General features: G+C 46.2%; 3 protein-coding genes across 3 annotated transcripts; all 3 read left to right on the top strand.

Annotated features, from left to right (window-relative positions):
- Positions 1-386: 386 nt before the first annotated feature.
- Positions 387-2,619, top strand: LOC306935747 (uncharacterized protein). The gene is made up of 8 exons (XM_079518934.1): positions 387-418; positions 635-733; positions 841-912; positions 1,005-1,124; positions 1,302-1,370; positions 1,522-1,569; positions 1,682-1,753; positions 1,977-2,619. The coding sequence occupies exons 2-7, from the start codon at positions 644-646 to the stop codon at positions 1,712-1,714; spliced, it is 432 nt and encodes a 143-aa protein (XP_079375060.1). The 5' UTR covers positions 387-418; positions 635-643; the 3' UTR covers positions 1,715-1,753; positions 1,977-2,619.
- Positions 2,620-2,802: 183 nt separating this feature from the next.
- Positions 2,803-6,671, top strand: LOC306935746 (uncharacterized protein). The gene is made up of 2 exons (XM_079518933.1): positions 2,803-6,379; positions 6,557-6,671. Exons 1-2 carry the CDS (start codon positions 2,912-2,914, stop codon positions 6,566-6,568), a joined length of 3,480 nt encoding a protein of 1,159 aa, XP_079375059.1. The 5' UTR covers positions 2,803-2,911; the 3' UTR covers positions 6,569-6,671.
- Position 6,672: 1 nt separating this feature from the next.
- On the top strand, positions 6,673-8,666 carry LOC306935745 (uncharacterized protein). Its single transcript, XM_079518932.1, has 7 exons — positions 6,673-6,717; positions 6,876-7,036; positions 7,204-7,272; positions 7,424-7,471; positions 7,584-7,655; positions 7,814-8,236; positions 8,395-8,666. Exons 2-6 carry the CDS (start codon positions 6,931-6,933, stop codon positions 7,846-7,848), a joined length of 330 nt encoding a protein of 109 aa, XP_079375058.1. The 5' UTR covers positions 6,673-6,717; positions 6,876-6,930; the 3' UTR covers positions 7,849-8,236; positions 8,395-8,666.
- The last annotated feature ends 14,757 nt before the right edge of the window (positions 8,667-23,423 follow it).

Here is a 23,423-nt window from a genome sequence, read left to right as displayed (position 1 = left end):
TAACGCCTGCTAACAATACAGGCTGCTAACAATTGGGCTGTTGCCAATTATGCTCTTACAAATAGCATGACAATAACAATATTAATAATAACACTAGCATCATTACAAGCATAATAACACGCCGCCATGTCTCATGTACAACAGCTATTGCCACCCAATTCTGTCTTCATGTTGTCAATGCTGAAAATGAGGGCTGCTAACAATTCCGCTGTTGCCAAAAATGCCATTATTTGCCTCATACCATAACTATACTTTCAAAATTTGTCGTCAATGCATAAAACACTTCTTTCAACCACTTCAGCTACATACAAAGCCATGCCGAAGAAACGCACATCATCCCTTGGATACCGAACGGCAAACGCCACCCAAATACGCTTGCGCACAGCTGCCAGACAACACCACGCACCATCCGCACAAGGTACAGCACCATCCGCACAAGGTACATGTGCTCTAACAACCTTCCACAAACACTTGCACTGCACAATACATGTGTGCGTCTGTGCACACTGTGCACACACGTACTCCTTCACTGTGTGTGGACCACCATTTACTAACATCGTACCACACGTAACCAGTTTCCCACACGTGACCAGTTTACACTAACTCATGCATGCTGTCCAATCACACTCCACAGAACAACGCAATGAGGATCCAAACTTCCACCACAACCCTGCTCGCGACACTCTACGTGGCCACACACACACCCGCTCATTGGAAGACACCCAGCCCACAGGTACCCAGTACACTGACACCTTTCTATTTACTGTGTGGCGGCAGGGACCCATCACACAGCACCATGTCATAGCAGCACAACTTGATGATGATTGTCTCACTTCACAGCAGAACGCCTTGATGACGCGACTACACCACGACTGCTCCACACCCCTACTTTGCACCTGCATGACACCAGAGGTAATGCATTCACATATGTTGCACTCAAATTTACCCCTACTGCATTGTGTCCACTACACTCACATACTGTGCAAAACATCCATCGCCAACAGCTACACGCAAATGCATGCATCAAGCAGCTGAACTACTACATGGACCCTCCCACGCCACTCACACGCCAACAGCCCCAACACAACGCTTGGTTCCAGCAGCTGCAGCACAACATGTACCAGGTAAACTTGCTCAAAACTACACTTTGCACAGCACATTGCACAATGCAATACACTGCTGTTTCTTTCTCCACAGATACTGCAGTATCTTCATCACATAACCTACATTAATTGTGTACACTACACTCACACCCTGTGCTCTACTTAACTCATACTATCTCTCTACACATCACTTCACAGCTCAACACCAGGGCAGCACTCCTCCACAAATGGCCAACACACCTTCATTGGACGTGGCTGAGGCCAGAGGTACTGACTTCTGTTATTCACATAACCTTACTGCTTGGTACCGAGCATCCTGACACACTGTATAGAGACATCTATCTACATATCTCTGCATAACATGTCGATAACATTTTGTACCTCTGTGTCTACACACACTACTGACATCCATACCCAGTTCAGCGCAGGCGGGAGCAAACACGTGACAGAAAGAGACGGACCAGAGGTAAGGCCTCAGATATGTTGCCCTCTGCCGCAATGCATTACGCATATGTGTGTATGTTATACCTACATGTACTGAATATATAGTCACATACACTCCCATCTTAATTTCTCAGCTCAGCATAACCTGGACAAACAGCAGCACATGATGGCTACAACACAGCCAATGGCCACAGCAGAAACCACAGGTAACCAACGCACTACACTCACATCTACACTTTCACCTCAATAACTCTTAATACAACTATCACATTGTCCCACTACACATACACACAGTTCAATTTAATGCCTCCACACATTTCCATTGCCTGCCTCAACAAAAACATCACATTCACATACTGACCACAATCTACTTATTGCATGACTCTCATGAAATTAACTTCACACCATACTTTCCATTTACCTTCACAGGCAGTTCCCATCAGCCAGCAAGACGACAATCACAAGTTGCTGCCAAAATTGCAACTTGCACTGCGCAGATTCTCAGCGGCCAACTAACTATCAACCAACTCTCCGACACACCACAGAGTATTGGCCAGCTCAACTGTGTGTGTGACCACTGTCACGCATTCACATTCAAAAACGAGACCTCCAGTATCTGCTGCTTGAATGGAAAGGTTTGCCTACCAGCCTTCCCTAGGCCCCCACAGGCCATCAATGATCTGTGGTTTGACGATACCCCTCAGGCAAAACTGTTTCGGAAACACAGCCGTGTCATCAACAACGCTGTCTGCCTCTCCAGTATTGCGGTCAAAGAGAAAACATTCACACGCTTCACTCCCACTGTCATTTTCCAAGGAAAGGTAATCCAGCGCATCGGGCCACTCCAACCAGAACCTGGTGCTGTTGCTGTGTTTGCCCAACTTTATGTCCTCGACCCAAGTCTGGAAAACACCACCAGATTTGCAAACATGACACTCCCCGCCAGAACATCCACTGCTGACAAGGACACAATGGCGCAGCTGCTGCACACTGTGCAGCAAGTTATTCACCTGCACAATATATTTGTCCAAGATTTCAAGCAAATCCTTGAAACCCCAGAAGAACAACTACAGCGAGGCACTATTGTCATTAGTGCTGCAGCCAGGCCACAGGGAGGACATTCCGGTGTTTACAATGCCCCCTCCAATCTCCAAGAACTTTGCATTGTCACCAACGAACAGGCACATGATCTGGTCATCCACTTACGTGGTGGAGGTCTGAAAATCATATCTGACCGCCATCCCAAAGCCATGCCCCTCCACTTCACCCTCCTCTTCATTGAAGGGACATCTGGCTGGCACTGTGCTCTCAAGCATGTGGGTGATGAAAAAAGGCTCACAGCCCGTGAGTTCTTTGCCTATCACATGAACAGTCGTCACACTGCGAGCGACTACCTTTTCCAGGCAGGCAGACTGTTCCAAGAATGGATCCTCAATGCCTGGATAACATGCGAGAACCAGAGGCTGACTTGGCAGCGCCATAACCAGAAGACATTACGGGCTGACAGCTTCAAACAACTACAACAGGTTGTGGCTGTGCGTAGACGGGAACGGAGTGCTCCATCTCACTCTGTCCACCACAATGAGCAGGAACATGCTGTGGGTAGAGTCATCCTTGCTAGCTCTTTCCATGGCAGTCCACGCTGGTACCACAGCAAGTTCCAGGACGCTATGGCCATAGTCCGCCACATGCGAAAGCCAGACCTTTTCATCACGGTCACCTGCAATCCTCACTGGCCAGAGATCGTAGCTGCCCTCACCCCTGGCCAGACACCCCAAGACCGACCTGACCTGGTGGCCCGGGTATTCAAACTAAAGAAAGATCAGATCATGGATGACCTCATCAAAAGACACATCTTTGGCCTAGCCATTGCCCACCTCTGGGTCATAGAATTTCAAAAACGCGGCTTGCCTCACTCGCACATCCTCCTCATTCTAGCAGAGCAGGACAAACCCAAGACACCAGCCCAAGTGGACCAAATTGTCTGTGCAGAACTTCCCCCTGACCCGCATGAAAATGGGATCTCTGCCCAAGAAAAAGCAAGGCGCCAGCCACTGTGGGACATTGTACTTGCTAACATGATCCACGGTCCCTGTGGACAAGAGCATCCCAACAATCCCTGCATGGAGAAGAAAGCCGGCTCCAACTGCAAAGCCTGCAAGAAGAACTTCCCCAAACCCTTCCAGCCCAGAACAACAGTTGGTGACGAAACAAGTTATCCTATCTACCGCCGTCGCTCTCCAGATAATGGTGGCCGAACTGCACAAAAAAATGGGAACCACATCAACAACAGTTGGGTAGTGCCCTACAACCCCTACCTCAGCCTCCGATACAACTGCCACATCAACGTAGAAGTATGCATCTCTGCACTTGCGGCCAAATATCTCTACAAATATGTGACCAAGGGGCCGGACCGTGCAATGGTTTGTGTTGAAGTTGAGGGCGCCCAGGCTGCCCGTGATGAGATTAGGGACTATGAAGACATGCGTTCTGTTGGCTCAAGTGAGGCCTGCTGGAAACTCTTCGCATTCCCCATATCCGCCAACAAGCCTCCTGTTCAAGTCCTCCGCTTGCATCTGGAACACGAGCAATACGTCGTTTTCGCCGAGGGTGATGAGGAGAATGTGGTGGAGCAGGGCAGACAGACAGAGTTGACTGCTTTCTTCAAACTGAATGCTCAACAGAAGACAGCCAAAGGTCCAGATTACAACCCTATGACCATGCAGCGCTATGTTGACATGCCTCACAAATACACCTACACAAACAACAAGTGGCAACTCAGAAAAAACAACGCTTTCTCCGTTGGCCGTGTCCACACCATCAGCCCCCTAGCTGGAGATGTGTTCTACCTGAGACTGCTCCTCCACAATGACCACTCCAAAGGGAAAACAAGTTTTGAGGACCTCTACTCAGTCAATGGCAGCCGCCTTGACACCTACCAGGCAGTGTGCAGGGAGCTTGGCCTGTTGGATGATGACCAAGAGTGGTCCACTGTCCTTACTGAGGCTGCTGCCACTCACCTCTGCCCCCAGATTCGTGCCCTATTCGTCATCATCCTCATCTTCTGCCAACCAGCGAACCCTGCAAGCCTGTTTAACGACTTCTGGCCAGACTGGACAGATGACTTCAAGCGGAGAGCACAGCAGAGTGCAACGACCTTCACTGACCAGCAACTCAAAACCATGGTGAGACTGGATCTGCAAGTCCGCCTCCAGTCACATGAACATGACCTCCAAGACTTCCTCCTGGAAAAAATGACAGATGAGGAAAAGGCCACTGTCCATGGGCTGGTCAACATCGAAGAGCCTCTTATCCGTGAGGAGCTGGACTATGATGTGGCCCAGCTGAAAGCCAATGTACAGGCAACAATTCCACAATTCACTGCTGCACAACAACAGATTTACGACACTGTCATGACGGCAGTCCAGCAACAGGCCAACTTACAACTCTTCATATCAGCACGTGGCGGTTGTGGTAAGACCTTCCTACTCAATGCACTACTGGACGCTGTGCGCAGTCTGGAACCTGGTGGCTGTATTGCCCTTGCCATGGCAACTACTGGCATTGCTGCACAACTCCTACACCTAGGCAGAACATTCCATTCGCGGATGAAAGCACCTCTCCACCCAACAGAACACACACCCTTCCACATCACAGCTCAAAGCAGCCTAGCCAAGCTGGTGCGACGGGCACGCCTCCTGCTCATTGATGAGGCAACCATGCTGCACCGCTTCTTGCTAGAGGGACTTGACTACACTCTGAAAGACCTGATGAACAAGCCAGACTGTCCATTTGGTGGGAAAATCATCATCTTGGCCGGCGACTTCCGCCAGTGTCTTCCAGTGGTTCAAGGGGCTAATCCTGCCCAAATTGTCAACAGCTGCCTCAATAACTCAGGCCTCTGGCAACACTTCCAAGTCTCCAGCCTCACAGAGAACATGCGAGTCAGGGCCAGTGAAAACCAAGACCTGAAGGCCTTTGACCAATGGACACTCCGCATTGGTGATGGTACAGCCAACGATGCAAACGACTTCATCTTCATCCCAGATGACAGGTATTTCCACATTCAAAGCAACACAGACAATGACCACACAGCGGAGGAGTGCTCCATGAAGATGTTTTGCCAAACTATATTTCCAGATATGTCCAACAACTTCACTACTACCGGCTGGCTGGATGGCCGATCAGTACTTGCCCCTACCAACAAGGACGTGGACGCCATCAACGACCTAATGGAGACCTGGATACCAGGTCTGTCAACCAACCTGAGCAGTGCTGACACCCTGGAGAACTACCAAGACAGAATGCGGTTTAACGTGGAATACCTCAACACCCTCTGCCCCAATGGATTTCCCAGGCACCTCATCACCCTCAAGCCAGGAATGCCCTTGATGCTACTGCGCAACATCAGCCCCAAAGACGGACTCTGCAATGGCACCAAACTGTTTTTCCTGAGAACCCTCAACAACAAACTGCTGCTGTGCAAACTTGCAGCCACACAAAAGGAAGTCCTGATCCCTCGAATCAAGTTCATTCCTGATCCTAGACATTCCTACTTTGAGTGGGCCAGACGACAGTTTCCAGTCCGCACCGCTTTTGCCACCACCATCAATAAATCCCAAGGCCAGACACTTACAAGAGTGGGGGTCTGGCTTTCGTCCCCTGTCTTCAGTCACGGACAGCTTTATGTTGCCAGCTCAAGGACAGGTAACCCAGAAGCTCTCACCTATGCCATAAAGCAGAAAGAAGGACAGCCGGAACATCATACTGCCAATGTGGTTTTTCGAGACTTGCTTCGCGCTGTTCTTCCTGGCCCTACAATCCCCATTGAGGTAAGGCTGTTGCATTGCTACATGTCATTTCTACATATGTCATTTCTGAATAATACATAACTGCTGCTAACACTGATTAACACTTTCCAGAAATATCACTACCTTTCACATGATCTGTGGTGGACATGTCACATTGTGTGGTTGATTCATCCCTTATCTGTGTCTCCTTTTCTGCAGGCTCAACCATGACAATCTCTGGAACCAGAAACACAAACACCCCTTCCACATCACCCCACTCCTCCACGCCCTCCTCTGGATCAGCTGCCAAATACAATTGTTCCTTTGCTAAGTTCGCCTTTCCACGACAACTGCGTCTTCCCCAAACCATCCCCATCAACGTAAGGCTGTTGCATTCTTACAAGTCTCATTGTTGATTAGTCTACATAACTGATAATCAAACATAAACATAGCATTGTCATTCCATTCACAACATACCTGGTGGAGATGTCTCAATGTATACTTTATCCCTACCTTCTCTGTTTCCCCAATTCTGCAGCCTCTGCAATGTATAGTCTGCAAAACATCCATCGCCAACAGCTACACGCAAATGCATGCATCAAGCAGCTGAACTACTACATGGACCCTCCCATGCCACTCACACGCCAACAGCCCCAACACAACGCTTGGTTCCAGCAGCTGCAGCACAACATGTACCAGGTACACTTGCTCAAAACTACACTTTGCACAGCACATTGCACAATGCAATACACTGCTGTTTCTTTCTCCACAGATACTGCAGTATCTTCATCACATAACCTACATTAATTGTGTACACTACACTCACACCCTGTGCTCTACATAACTCTCTACACATCACTTCACAGCTCAACACCAGGGCAGCACTCCTCCACAAATGGCCAACACACCTTCATTGGACGTGGCTGAGGCCAGAGGTACTGACTTCTGTTATTCAGATAACCTTACTGCTTGGTACCGAGCATCCTGACACACTGTATAGAGACATCTATCTACATATCTCTGCATAACATGTCGATAACATTTTGTACCTCTGTGTCTACACACACTACTGACATCCATACCCAGGTCAGCGCAGGCGGGAGCAAACACGTGACAGAGTGAGACGGACCAGAGGTAAGGCCTCAGATATGTTGCCCTCTGCCTCAATGCATTACGCATATGTGTGTATGTTATACCTACATGTACTGAATATATAGTCACATACACTCCCATCTTAATTTCTCAGCTCAGCATAACCTGGACAAACAGCAGCACATGATGGCTACAACACAGCCAATGGCCACAGCAGAAACCACAGGTAACCAACGCACTACACTCACATCTACACTTTCACCTCAATAACTCTAATACAACTATCACATTGTCCCACTACACATACACCCTGGAGAACTACCAAGACAGAATGCGGTTCAACGTGGAATACCTCAACACCCTCTGCCCCAATGGATTTCCCAGGCACCTCATCACCCTCAAGCCAGGAATGCCCTTGATGCTACTGCGCAACATCAGCCCCAAAGACGGACTCTGCAATGGCACCAAACTGTTTTTCCTCAGAACCCTCAACAACAAACTGCTGCTGTGCAAACTTGCAGCCACACAAAAGGAAGTAACATTGATTAACACTTTCCAGAAATATCACTACCTTTCACATGATCTGTGGTGGACATGTCACATTGTGTGGTTGATTCATCCCTTATCTGTGTCTCCTTTTCTGCAGGCTCAACCATGACAATCTCTGGAACCAGAAACACAAACACCCCTTCCACATCACCCCACTCCTCCACGCCCTCCTCTGGATCAGCTGCCAAATACAATTGTTCCTTTGCTAAGTTGGCCTTTCCACGACAACTGCGTCTTCCCCAAACCATCCCCATCAACGTAAGGCTGTTGCATTCTTACAAGTCTCATTGTTGATTAGTCTACATAACTGATAATCAAACATAGACATAGCATTGTCATTCCATTCACAACATACCTGGTGGAGATGTCTCAATGTATACTTTATCCCTACCTTCTCTGTTTCCCCAATTCTACAGCCTCTGCAATGTATAGGCTGTTGCATTCTCACAAATCCCATTTCTGATTGAACTACATCACTGAAGATGATGATGATCCCATTCTGCAGGCTCTACTGGCCAAATCTGGGCAACCTCATGGCACTGCAGCTTCTTTTACTACACATTCACTGTTAACATTAACATTCTTTCCTAAAAAAACACTCAGACTCCATTAAAAATACACTGAGAACTACATTTTGAAATGTTGTGACTTTGTCTACCTTTGCTCTCACAATTTCCTTCCTCCGATTTGCGACGCGCAGGGAGCTAGGATGAGCGGGCCGAAGGCCCGCGAAATTCTAGTAATCTAACAAAAGAGATTGTGTCCTCAAAATGTGTGGACGGATTTAATGTGTCGACGGAATGTGTCCTCAGAATACGAAATGTGTCCTCAGAATACGCGCACTGCGACTGTTAAGAAGGTGTGTCATTCTGCGCTGTGATTGGCTGGAAGGTGTCATTCTGCGCTGTGATTGGCTGGAAAGTGTGTAATTGTAGTAGTAGTTGCTAGTACTACTTTGAGATGTTCAGCAATACAAATGCAATGCACGTATACACATTACACACCACACAACCCAAACTCTGCACATACTTTGTAGGCGTTGACACTAAGGTGCCTACCTGCCCCTGGCAGGTAAATAAAACTTTCGGGCAGGTGGAGTTCGCTTCCAGTTTTCCTGACCGGGCAAGTGCTCATTTGAGAGGGGATGCAACCATAGATATACATAAAAAATAGATGTCTCATTGACCGCTGCAGTTCATTGGAGCGACGTGTATCCAATGAAGGCAGGAAGTCAAGCGGAAGTGCTGAATGCATTTGCTGAAGGCACGCTGCGTCGCTGCCCAAGTGACGTCACTCCTCCATGTCTCTCGCTGTCATTCAAGTGACTATACTGGCCAATCACAGCACGTCTTTTCCGGAGCTTATGTTACGCACGCATGCTTTGCAAAGAATCTCGGGAAAATTGTGCCTTCAATTTTGACACGCACCCCAGAGACGGAAGAGGCGTCTACCTTTTTATGTCTACGGATGCAACTGTCTATAAACACAACACATCTGTCTAAACACCATTACCATGTATGGCGCTGAAATGGAGGACGGAGGGGCCTTTGTGACATATGAATACGGTTACGACGGAAACAACAGCCGTATCTATTTGAAATAGTCTCGCACAGGGCCCTGCAGGCTGCTGGCCATGGCGCTTCAGCGCCATTAAGTTTCATTGTTAATCCGGGCCTGCCTAAGGCTAAGGTACGTACCGCGAGAAAGCTGGATGCCATCACCGCAAAACTCCTCCCACTCAGTGGGGCATCTGAGCAGGAGAGGAAACAACATGTACTTACAGTATACCCCGGGTGGAACTGTGTGAGTGCTTTGTGTCGCCAGGCATGAGGGTTAACAAAGAGTGCAGACAGGCAGGAGACGAGGAGGATTCTGACATAAACAAACAAACAATCAAATGTACACCGCTAATTGATTGGACAGAGCGCTTACATCAGCGTACAACCACAGTGTTTCTCCATCAGCGTACAACCGAAGTGTGTTTCTATAAGTGTACAACCACAGTGTTTCTCCATCAGCGTACAACCGAAGTGTGTTTCTATAAGTGTACAACCACAGTGTTTCTCCATCAGCGTACAACCGAAGTGTGTTTCTATAAGTGTACAACCACAGTGTTTCTCCATCAGCGTACAACCGAAGTGTGTTTCTATAAGTGTACAACCACAGTGTTTCTCCATCAGCGTACAACCGAAGTGTGTTTCTATAAGTGTACAACCGCAGTGTGTTTCTATAAGTGTACAACCGAAGTGTGTTTCTATAAGTGTACAACCGCAGTGTGTTTCTATAAGTGTACAACCGCAGTGTGTTTCCTAATGCAATATTGAATCATAGTGTACGCAGAGGACAACTACTGTAGGCAGAGGTCGCGTGCACGCACACACACACACAGCTTTAGGTAATGGGGGCAGCTGCAGCGGGTAGCAGGATAAATGACGTGGCACACACACACACACACACACACACACACACACACACACACACACACACACACACACACACACACACACACACACACACACACACACACACACACACACACACACACACACACACACACACACACACACACACACACCCACACCCTGAGGCCATGTGCATTGGATTGCATGTTCAAATTGACCCAACAAACACGCACGTGTGCTTATTAAGCCGCCAGTTCCAAAGCGCTGGGCCAGCAGAAAGCCCACTGGGCGCTGTGTCACTGTGACACACACACTTAGCGTCACGCCATCGTTAGCTTTCTGTCGCCATTACAATGACTGTAGGCAGTGGTGGATAGAGTACTCACAGTTTTCACTGAACTAAAAGTATCAATACTGCAACATAGAAATACTACCAAAAGTAGAAAGTACTCATTAGGCAGTCCTATTTCACAAGTTTAAAAATTATACAAATCTAATAACTGATCTACAAGCATTGTGAGCTTGTAGATCGGCTATTTCCAAATGGCCGAAATGTATAGGGCTGAAATGGTTTATGTATGTTTTGTAATAATAATCCGAATCTACAAAGTAACAGTAACTAAAGCTATGTCAAATAAATATATTGGAGTAAAAGTACAATATTTGGATCTGAGAAGAGTAGAAGTAAAAGTATTGGATATTGGAAATACTCAAGTAAAGTACAAATACCTCAAAATTACAGTACAGTACTACATTTACCTAAGTAAATGTACTTAGTAAATTCCCCGCCAGAATTATTGCATTAATTATAATTATATTGCCAGGAATTTCCCGGTTCAACCCTTATCTTGAAGAGCCAAAAATCTGCGACCAGATGTCATGTTAGTTACTTCACACCACTGCAGATTTGGAAGCACATTCATGTCATAGGGTTTAGTTTGAAGCGATAAGGGTACGATAAGGATAAACGTTTATTGTCCCCCAAGAGGAAATGTTGTCCTCCGCACAGCGCTATACTGTCCTTTGATTCACATGCAATAATGAATAGATACATAAATAAAAACGGCACAAAACTATGATTCCTAAGGTCGATTATTATTATGTTTTACTCCTAATTTTTTATCCCACGATTTTGTTACCCATTTTTTCACCCAGTGAAATAATGTAATCCTAATAATGTAATGTAATCCTGGGCGCTACACTTCCTCTGCCAACCTGGGGGGGCAGCGGACTGACCTCATGCTTCCTTCTATGCATGAGGAGTCCAATCTGCTTCTTTTTACCTGACAGGGGAGAGTTTCCCCAGCCGGACGTAGCGCGTGGAAGGAACACGTTATTCAGACCAGTTCCTTTCCTCTCCATCAGGTGCCCCGGCTGGCCAGGCGGAAGTAGTTTAGAGACCAGGGTTACTGCATGTTTTTGTGAGGGTACCTATACCCTAGGGGACACGGGGAGAACATTCAAACTCCACACAGAAAGGCCCTTTCACCAACCCCGCCTCGGGTATGGGCACTGATGACGTGGAGGAGGGAACACGCCCCCAGCGCCCACAGCGTCCCCAGCGGGAATCGAACCCAGGACCTTCTAGCTGTGAGGCGACAGCACTACCGACTGTGCCACCGTGACCCAGGTAGATTATTTTAAGGTCAGGGTAAAACTGGCCTTGAGGCATGCAGATGATGTTCAACAGCCAAACAGTACATTGTGGCCCAGACAATGGTGGAAAGTAACTAAGTACATTTATTTAAGTACTGTACTTAAGTACAATTTGAAGTATTCGTGCTTTACTTGAGTAATTCCAATTTCCAATACTTTTAGTCCATTACATCTCGAATCCAAAAAAATTACTTTTACTCCACTACATTTATTTGAAAACTTTAGTTATTAGTTACTTTGTAGATTTTGATTATTATTACAAAACATACATTAAACACTTCAGCCCTATATAAACTTCGGTCATTTGAACAGCTTGATCATAATATATAGGTTTATAATCATAATACCTACACATCAGCCTACATAATGCGCTGATTGGTTTAGGAAACACAGTACTAGTGTGTGAATGCGTGCATGCATGCATTCCTGAGTGTGTCTCTTTGTGTCAGCGTGTGTGCGTTGGTGTGTGTGGAGGTCTCCTTCCATGCTGTTTCTCAAATCACACAGTGGGACTTGGTCGGCCTAACAAACATTTTCATTCGTGAGATGTGTTTTTTTTCCCTCTGCTTTAATCCCTGCTCTCTGCTCGCACGCCACGTCCACAGCTGGCAATACGGGCACTTGCAGCCTCCAGATTGCCGGGGGTTTAACAGCGGGGTGGCTGTACAACACATGTCACTGTGATTGATTGACTGTGAGTGGGGGGTGCCACTCTGTCTGCCAGCCTGCGCTGGGCTGGCTGGCACAGCGTGCCACCCCTTCCCACCGTTGCCACACCAGGCGGCCGTGCTCTCTCTTCCACTGTCCTTTACACACACACACATGTACAGTATGGTCCTTTAAAATTGAGTCTTTTTCTGTGTGGAGTTTACATGTTCTCCCCGTGTGCCGGGGGCATTATGTAGGATGATGTGTAGGGGTCCCCACATGATTTTGGGTGATAATTTAAGTACTTTTAAGAAAGAAAAAAAAACATTACTGCATCAAAAAAATCGTGAAAATAGATCATCTACAAGCGATCTACAAGCGATCAACAAGTGATTGTTTTGGGGGGTCACGGCCTGAAAAGTGAGAACCACTGCCCTAGGGTAGGTAGTAGGTACCCTCACAAAAAAGCATGCAATAAACCTGGTCTCTGTACTGCCTCCCCCTGGCCAGCTGGGGCGCTTGATGGAGGGGAAAGGAACTGGTCGGAATAACGTGTTCCTTCCACGCGCTATGCGTCCAACCGTGGGAAACTCCCCCCTGTCAGGTGATAAGAAGTGGCCTGCTCACTCCTCATGCATTAAGGAGGCATGAGGTCAGTCATGAGATGCAGCCTGACAGTGAGTCACAGGTTTGATACCCGAGCCCGACGGCCTATGCTGTGTGTCACTCCCTGTCTCCGTCTCTCCCCATTTCCTGTCACACTCTACTGTACCATCTGTACTGTACCAAGCCTCAAGGTGTCCGTTTGGATAAGAAGCGGCCTGCTCACTCCTCAGGCATTGAAGGAAGCATGAGCTCAGTTCGGGGCTCTCCCCGGGTTGGCAGAGGGAGTATAGTGCCCAGGATTACAGCCTAGGAAATTAGCACAGAGTGAAAACTGGATAACAAACATCGTGGTTTAGAAATGTGTGAGATAGATAGATAGATAGATAGATAGATAGATAGATAGATGTAAGATGGCACCTTTATGTGTCTGCGTCGCATGCAGCCGGTACAGTCATCTCTATCCCACCGTGGTGGAGCCGTGATGCAGCCAGGATCTCATCTCCAGCCTCCTGCTCCTCTTCCTGCATGCCCTGCCACGCATCCATCCATGAAGGAGTGTGTTCCACAGAACACACACACCGCATGCAGAGACACGCTGCATGTGTGAGAACACACACACACACACACACACACACACACACACACACACACACACACACACACACACACACACACACACACACACACACACACACACACACACACACACACACACACAGAGGTTACATGTGTTGTCATTGAACACTAAAGGAATTGTCGCCTCTGCACTGACCCGTATTGTCTTCAACCCATATAAGATTTTACAAATGTCTTCTAATCTAAATCATCCAAAACATAGTTTCATGAAAAACGTGAAAAAAGAGTTACAATTTCAGTGGTTCTCAAACTATTCAATGTCAAGGAATCCCATGCATGCATCTCAAAATATTTTGTTCTAGGGATACGCCAGAAGCAAAGTTAAACATTTAAAAAATAAAATAAAATACATTCAAAGATTTGCACACATTTTCACGATTTTTCAAAAATAGCCAAAGTATGAAATTACTAACAACCATTATACCGTATTTTTCTCCTTCTAAATTATAGTAGCCAATTTATGATTTCTACCCCTTTTTTTCTCCTTGCCGTTATGCCAATTATTTTCTCCCCACACACATTCCTGTGCTGTTACTGCTGTGCTGTCCTGTATACCACAGGAGGACATACTGTTGTGTCCTGACCTGAGCCCCCACCAGGAGGACATACTGTTGTGTCCTAACCTGAGCCCCCACAGGGAGGACATACTGTTGTGTCCTAACCTGAGCCCCCACAGGGAGGACATACTGTTGTGTCCTAACCTGAGCCCCCACCAGGAGGACATACTGTTGTGTCCTAACCTGAGCCCCCACCAGGAGGACATACTGTTGTGTCCTGACCTGAGCCCCCACCGGGAGGACATACTGTTGTGTCCTGACCTGAGCCCCCACCGGGAGGACATACTGTTGTGTCCTGACCTGAGCCCCCACCGGGAGGACATACTGTTGTGTCCTGACCTGAGCCCCCACAGGGAGGACATACTGTTGTGTCCTGACCTGAGCCCCCACCGGGAGGACATACCGTTGTGTCCTGACCTGAGCCCCCACCGGGAGGACATACCGTTGTGTCCTGACCTGAGCCCCCACCGGGAGGACATACCGTTGTGTCCTGACCTGAGCCCCCACCGGGAGGACATACTGTTGTGTCCTGACCTGAGCCCCCACCAGGAAGACATACTGTTGTGTCCTAACCTGAGCCCCCACCAGGAGGACATACTGTTGTGTCCTAACCTGAGCCCCCACCGGGAGGACATACTGTTGTGTCCTGACCTGAGCCCCCACCGGGAGGACATACTGTTGTGTCCTGACCTGAGCCCCCACAGGGAGGACGTACTGTTGTGTCCTGACCTGAGCCCCCACCAGGAAGACATACTGTTGTGTCCTGACCTGAGCCCCCACCGGGAGGACATACTGTTGTGTCCTGACCTGAGCCCCCACCAGGAAGACATACTGTTGTGTCCTGACCTGAGCCCCCACCGGGAAGACATACTGTTGTGTCCTGACCTGAGCCCCCACCGGGAAGACATACTGTTGTGTCCTGACCTGAGCCCCCACCCGGGAGGACATACTGTTGTGTCCTGACCTGAGCCCCCACCAGGAGGACATACTGTTGTGTCCTGACCTGAGCCCCCACCGGGAGGACATGCTGTTGTGTCCTGACCTGAGCCCCCACCAGGAGGACATACTGTTGTGTCCTGACCTGAGCCCCCACCAGGAGGACATACTGTTGTGTCCTGACCTGAGCCCCCACCGGGAGGACATGCTGTTGTGTCCTGACCTGAGCCCCCACCAGGAGGACATACTGTTGTGTCCTGACCTGAGCCCCCACCAGGAAGACATACTGTTGTGTCCTGACCTGAGCCCCCACCGGGAGGACATGCTGTTGTGTCCTGACCTGAGCCCCCACCAGGAGGACATACTGTTGTGTCCTGACCTGAGCCCCCACCGAGAGGACATACTGTTGTGTCCTGTACCGGATCACCTTGCAGCGAGGGGCCCCCACCGGGAGGACATACTGTACTATTGTGTCCTGTACCGGCTCACCTGGCAGCGAGGAGCCCCCACCGGCTCCTACTCCTCCCGGCCAACACTCCCCACCGGCAGCCAGGCACCACTGCAGCCCACAGGAGTCAGTAGCGCAGCGACACTGTTGGACTACTTAACAGACCCTCCTTCCCACCTGATGGATCATGCATCCCTTGCTCCCTCCATCCCTCCTCTTCACACCTCCATTCGCCCCTTCCTGCATCCTCCTTTCTTTTCTTCCCATGGAAAGTTACAAACATGGCTTCATCCCAGCATCCCTCCACACTTCTCACTTTCTTTTCCTTCCACTTATCTACTTTTCCTCTGCCTCTGGTCCTCTACCATATATATATATATATATATATATATATCCATGCTCTCTCTCTCTCTCTCTCTCTCTCCCCTCGGTCTTAACAGATCAGGTCTTTTTACTCCTTGCTAAAGCAATAAATCATAGTTTAGACAGTTCAGGCCAGGCCAGTATGCACTACAGGCTACAGTACACCGTGCATGCAGGGCGGTCTGACACTTTGAAATGTCTGCTCAAGGCTTCAGGAGGAGATACTCTCTCTCTCTCTCTCTCTCTCTCTCTCTCCCTCCCTCCCCCTGGCTGAGCTCTCCCGGCAGACCGTGTGCTTCTGAAAAGTACCGCTACAGTACCTGATAATAGACCAACACCTGGCCCTAACATTAACTAAAATAACTTATACGTAACCTTAACTATATCACTTTATACCCTAACCTTGAAGGGATATTCCACTTTCAAAACATTTCTGGGTCATTTTATTGTCTACTCAGGCTTTTGTGAACACCCCAGACAGTTTTTTGAAGTTGCTCCATTCACTTAGACTTTAACTTGTTAACAAAAATACTTACCCTACCTTTAAGTGACTAAGTGATTTGACTAAGTGATTTGTTTAGCTTAGGTTAGGATAATTTATTTTAGTTAAAGGCATATTTCACTTTAAAAGAATGTGTCATTTTATCTTATCGTCTATCAAGAATACAAAGGAATGGGGCGTGTCTGATAAAATGAATACAATTTGCAGAATGACTGAACCCAAATGCAGAGCAAAGATAAACTGATTTATTAAATCAAACGAGGTCAAGCTTATAACAAAGTGTTAGCAGTAGCTGCTTGCAGAACATTCAGGAATGCAAAATGCAAAACATTTCAAAAGCAGAATGCTTGTTACATACTTGTGTGTTCAAGTATGGAATTTGTTACTGGGCATGGTACAGTTCCCAGTCAATTTCTAATGACTGTAACTGATTTATTAACGGCAGTAATGCCCGATGTCCTCAGCGACTTTCATTAGCTTTGAATTATATTATAATGTTTGTGTACTTGTATTTTGATATATTGGGCAAAAGTAGTAACATTGTTAACGGTATATTCAGTGATTTCACTTAATTCAAAAATCACCTTTCTTTTTTTGTGATAATCCTCCCTACTATAGAGTGTGCTGACCATATAAGCAGTTCCTCCCTGTCCCCAGTTCACCCCTGAGGTCAAAAAAGCTTCGGTTTCGTTTTTGGCTAGAGGGCCCATCCTTCATCCAATCAGGATAGAGAGGGGCCTTCCTCCAATCATGATTGAGCGGAGGCGGGCCTTGGTGCACATGCTGTTGGCTTGTTCTGCGTCCCCCTACTGTAGAGCGTGTACATGGGGCGACTGTGGCTCAAGAGGTAGAGCAGGTCGTCCAATGATCCATGGGTCGGCGGTTCGAATCCCGGCTCCTCCTGGCTACATGTCGAAGTGTCCTTGGGCAAGACACTGAACCCCAAATTGCTCCCGATGTGCTGGTTGGTACCTTGCATGGCTTCCGCTGCAATCGGTGTATGAATGTGTGTGTGAATGGGTGAATGTAATGCAGTAAATGCACAATCTATGTAAAGCGCCTTGGATAAAGGCGCTATATAAATGCACCATTTACCATTTACATGTGCATCTTATTACCGGGGCGGACCGTTTTTTTCCAAATCACTGAATGCTCCTTTAATAGAGACTTAGAGCATTTATCTATCCCAGTCTGTAATCACTCCTTGGGTGTGACTGTGAGGTGATTATAGTGATGATCTACACCTGCACATGGTCACCACTCCTTCAAAAACAGACTTGACTCCTACAACTCCTCACACTGACGAAGGATGGATAGCCGAAACATTTGTCCTGATGTAGAGAAATAAACCTGTTGAAATGTGATTCTTGGTGTGTGCGACCTCTCTATACCTATTCTACTACTTTGATGAAAACTGAAAATTGTGGTTTTAATGAAAACTACATTGCCAGGTGGGTTGCCAATTTCAGCCAATCATTTCTTTGTCATCACTTAATATTTCACTTGTATAATCTGTGTCCTGTGTGCATGGGTCTGTCAAAATAATGATTGACTGATCACAATTATTCGAGATAATCGCAATGATAACATTGTAGGCTATAATGTTTTGCCAAATCTGCTGTTGTGAAATTCTTGTTTACGACGCTTGAAAGGCAAACAGATTTGTTTATGTATTTATATGTTCCAAGATTCAATGCCAACATTGTAATTACAATTAAATTGTTAATCGCAATCGTTAATGTACAACGGAATTGTCATGACACACACACACACACACACACACACACACACACACACACACACACACACACACACACACACACACACACACACACACACACACACACACACACACACACACACACAGATATGGTTTAATAAGCAAAGGGTGTTGATTGATTGACATGTAAACAGCAGCACAGAGCTAAATTAAACTAATCAGAACTAATCAGAGAAGGCAGCTGAGGACGACAGCGACAGAAGGAATGTGTCGGGAGCTTTTAATGAGGAAGCTGATGAGAGCCCAAAGGGAGCTCTCAGGGTTGGTCGCCATGCTGGCTTGTGTGGGACATTTTTGGACAACATTATATTTTTGCCACGGACACAAATGACACAAATATTACCGACAGATACACATGAATAGCTATAACCTGGCTTACAGGTCTGTAACTATATGAGAGTGCACAAAATGAACTATCAGAGTTGGGGTCCTTGTAAATAAAAAAAGTTAGTGGACTGCTAATGTGCCACACATAGTGTCATAGTAAATCAGTGTCATACATATGCTGAAGAAAACCTGCAGGGTGACATTCAGTATTTGGGCATTATAGGCTAAATATAATTTATGTACAAAACAGAAACAATCTAAGATTTACCACACAAGGCCAAGTCTTGCCACGGACACATTATGTCCGTGAACGGACACATTGACCTCCTCTCCCCGCCATCTCTCCTAACGTAGATCTTATTTAGACACAAGCTCTTAGACGTTAATGCGTTTCCTTGGTTCAATATTTCTAAAACCCACAGACCACTTTCATTCTTAAAAAAGAAGCTTGACACGCCCGTATGACGAAGTATATATGGGGCATTAATAAAAGAAAAGAAAAAAGTGGTTTCAGCCAGACATCAATGGTAAAAATGTATGTAAACATCATGAACAATAAAAGTTGAGGGGTGGCTGTGTGTTGAGTTCCATGCTGGTGACACATGGTTGTGTGTGCGTGTGTGTGTGTGTGTGTGTGTTTCCACTGACTGACTAACATCATCTCTTGGTCGCAGCCACAGGAACTGTGCTATTAACTCTGTCTCACACCACTTACCACATGCGTGCACACACACACACACACACACACACACACACACACACACACACACACACACACACACACACACACACACACACACACACACACACACACACACACACACACACACACACACACACACACACATGTACTTGTAAGGACATCAACATTTCAACGTGTGTCATGCAATATGCAATAAAATGCTATATAATAGCCAGTCTACAATCTCAAAACCCGTCACATACTGCAATGCGTTGTGATATGATCGTATAAATCACGCCATTTTAGGTGCCCGGCATGGAAATCAGCTGTGAGTACCTACTGTAGTATTGCGAGCCAGACTATATCTGTTTGTCAGTATATTTAGTCAGAATTTTAGTCATCATAGCTTAGTTTTTATTTAGTTTTCATCACTGAAAAAGGGTAGTCAATGAACATTGTTCATCTTAGTTTAGTCTATTTCTCAAATTATACTATGCTTGTGGGGACTCACAACTCGCAAGTTTAAAAGTACGCATGCGCACACACACACACACACACACACACACACACACACACACACACACACACACACACACACACACACACACACACACACACACACACACACACACACACACACACACACACACACACACACACACACACACACGTATTAACACATTTCTGTGGTGGGGTTGCTCAGCCTTCATAAAACAGTTGTGTTTATTTAAGCCACCACACATGGGAAATGAAAATCCTTTATTGCTTTTCCTTCTTCATGTGCTGTGCTGTGCTGTGTGTGTGTGTGTGTGTGTGTGTGTGTGTGTGTGTGTGTGTGTGTGTGTGTGTGTGTGTGTGTGTGTGTGTGTGTGTGTGTGTGTGTGTGTGTGTGTGTGCGTGCGTGCATGCATGCATGCATGCATGCGTGTGTGTGTGTGTTACCAATGACACACTAATTACCCTGGAGGACACTACATATGCGTTGATTCAAGGGGGTCTCAACATGTGGGCCGGAGCCCACTGATGGGCCGTGAGGGTATTGCACGTGGACCACCACATAATTGGCGAAATACATGATAATATAGGCTAACATTAGTATTTTTAACCCTATAGAACAATACCCTGAAGAAGGCAACTTGTTTGTCGAAACGTTGGTAACAATAAAAAATATTTTTGGCATCGGGACTACGAGCTGTGCGACCTCTCCTTTCTATTTTAAACCCTAGAACAATAAACAAGGGTGATTTTCACCCGGACAATTATATTTTTGTAATTTTTATAATGTTGCTGATGTCTGAGGTGGGTGGGTTTCATTCATGATGCTCAGTGACATCATAGAAGGTAGGTTTGTTTCCCTGCCCACATCTCTAGTTCTTACTACAGGTGAATTTCACCCGCTTTTAGTGATAGTGTGATAGCGAAAAATCCCATACACCAAAAAAAATAATATATATCTTTATCCTTCACTGGGCCATTCTCACCTGTTCCAGGAATGGGTGGACCAAAAGAGAAGTTCCCAGCTCATTTCCTTTTTTTGGGGGGATTCTTTTTAAATAATATGCACGTTTTTCACCGATTTTGCCCCCCTATGATAAGCCCCCCCATGATAACATTTTTTTGTATATTTGTGAAAAGTCATGATGAAATACTAAAGAAGAGTACCTCAAGTTGCCATGTATTGCTGTACTTGCTGAAATATTTTATATGGAATATTTTACACTGGGTAAAATATTACAGTGTTTATTGATGGTGTAACGGATAATATGTTTAGTGTTCTAGGGTCAAGTCATTGTACGTAAAGTATTACTAATACATTAGTTTGATTGATCCAAGCCCGAACACAAACAATCGATTGATCATGCTAACATTGAACTCCGGAGTTTCCCTGCCAGCCGGATACAGTGGGTCTTTTATTTAAAACAAAAACAAAGTCAACCAAAATGAACCATAAGAAAAATCAACTATAGCTAATGTCTCGATTGTTACTTTAAAAGTCATTGTTAATATTGTAACCACGAGGTAGCATGAGCCTTCTTAACACAGCCGACGCGAATCGCGTATCAATACGTTATCAATTAATCAAACGTCGGGTGCGGATCACGTATCAATACGTTTCAATCACTTTTTTATAGCATACTTTCATTCATCTTTTTACCCACCCGGACAATGAAGAACCATCGCCCTATCATTGCTGCTTAGTCCCGCTCACGTGATCAGAAAAAAAAACAAAAAAAAAAAAACCCCCTCCCCTCCTGAAAACAGGAGGGCGGGCCGCTTTACGTGTATAAACCAGTGTAGAATGGATGCGCCCATGCCGATGTAGCCCGTGTGTGAAAAGAATCAAATTTCACCTAACCTCGCCTCACCAGGCTTTCCTCCACCTATTGGCTTTTATACTCGATTCCCCCCTCCCCTCCTGTTTCTCCTGCAGGAGGAGGGCCTTGCGAGATGGGGGCTCATGTCTCGGAAAAAAACATACGGAACGCTGTTACGCTGCCTAACACATGATCTGCAGATTCTGCACCAGATCGGCAACACACATGGACAGATGCATGTTTACTTCTTCATACTGTAGCGACCAAACGATCCCCGAGCCTACAATACTACGAACTAACAAACGAACTACAGTATCGAGAGGGGCCGCCATGACAACAGACAGTCTACCGTTGGTGGATCACGTATCGCCATGCAGAGCCGTCATAATCGGAGATCGCTCAGACGTGTGATTGTAACGCTTTTTTATTCATTATAATTGTAGTGATAAGACCGCAATGAACGCGTCGGGGACGTAATCGACCCGGGTGTAATGTATAACGAACTTTTCCGCGTCCTAAACCGTGCATGCCCAGGCATGTTCCCTATACTAGCTTGAAAAACAAAATCAGCTCATGATGACAACGCGTCTCACCGTTATACTATAGTTCTGAACCGAACGGTGGAATGGGACTTTTTATAGCCGTACGATCAAGACTTTTGCTGCCCAATGTGCCCATGACCCCCCCCCCCAATGTTACTGCGATCAAAACAATGAAAGCAGTGAATCATCATCATCATCTAAAGGATGCAGAGTTATGAAGGTTTATAGTCAGACATTGACAGGCAGATATAACAATAAACACAATAAATATGCTATACATCCTATACACCGAATGAAAGCCCTGAATGTGTACTTTTACGAGGAAAAGAGTAAACATTGATCCGCGCGGTGCAACTGTAGAGAACAGTTGCACCGCTCACTTCACAGGGGTGTGATTTTTATTATTACAGTAGAAGTTTACAGACCAAACTGTAAATAAAAGGTTTACATGACTTTCTGTCTCAGTCCGTATATAGCGAGCTGTAGTGAATAAGTACAGAACAGTTGCAACGCTCACTTCACAGGGGTGTGATTTTTATTATTACAGTAGAAGTTTACAGACCAAACTGTAAATAAAAGGTTTACATGACTTTCTGCCTCAGTCCGTATATAGCGAGCTGTATTGAATAAGCAGAGAACAGAATATGGGACAGAGTTGCACCACTCACTTCACATGGGTGTGATTTTTATTATTACTACAGTAGAAGTTTTTTTCTTATGAAAGCAGAGAGTCTTCTGTTTCATACGGTATATAGTATTTATATGTCGCTATAGGCCTTATTTTGTGAATATTGAGGAGTTCACGTCCATGTCTTCTCTGAAGTTATCTGGTGGGCACAAGCTGCATTCAATAACCAATTACTGTCTAACTGTACATGGGATCAATGTTTACTCTTTTCCTCGTAAAAGTACACATTCAGGGCTTTCATTCGGTGTATAGGATGTATAGGATATTTATTGGGTTCAATTTTATATCTGCCTGTCAATGTCTCTGACTTTAAACCATCCATAACTCTGCTCGCTGTTCAAGATAACCACTTCCAGG

The sequence above is a fragment of the Electrona antarctica genome, assembly GCF_951216825.1.
Source record: "Electrona antarctica genome assembly, chromosome: 13".
Classification (NCBI taxonomy): Eukaryota; Metazoa; Chordata; class Actinopteri; order Myctophiformes; family Myctophidae; genus Electrona; species Electrona antarctica.
This window is presented reverse-complemented; position numbering and strand designations above follow the sequence as displayed.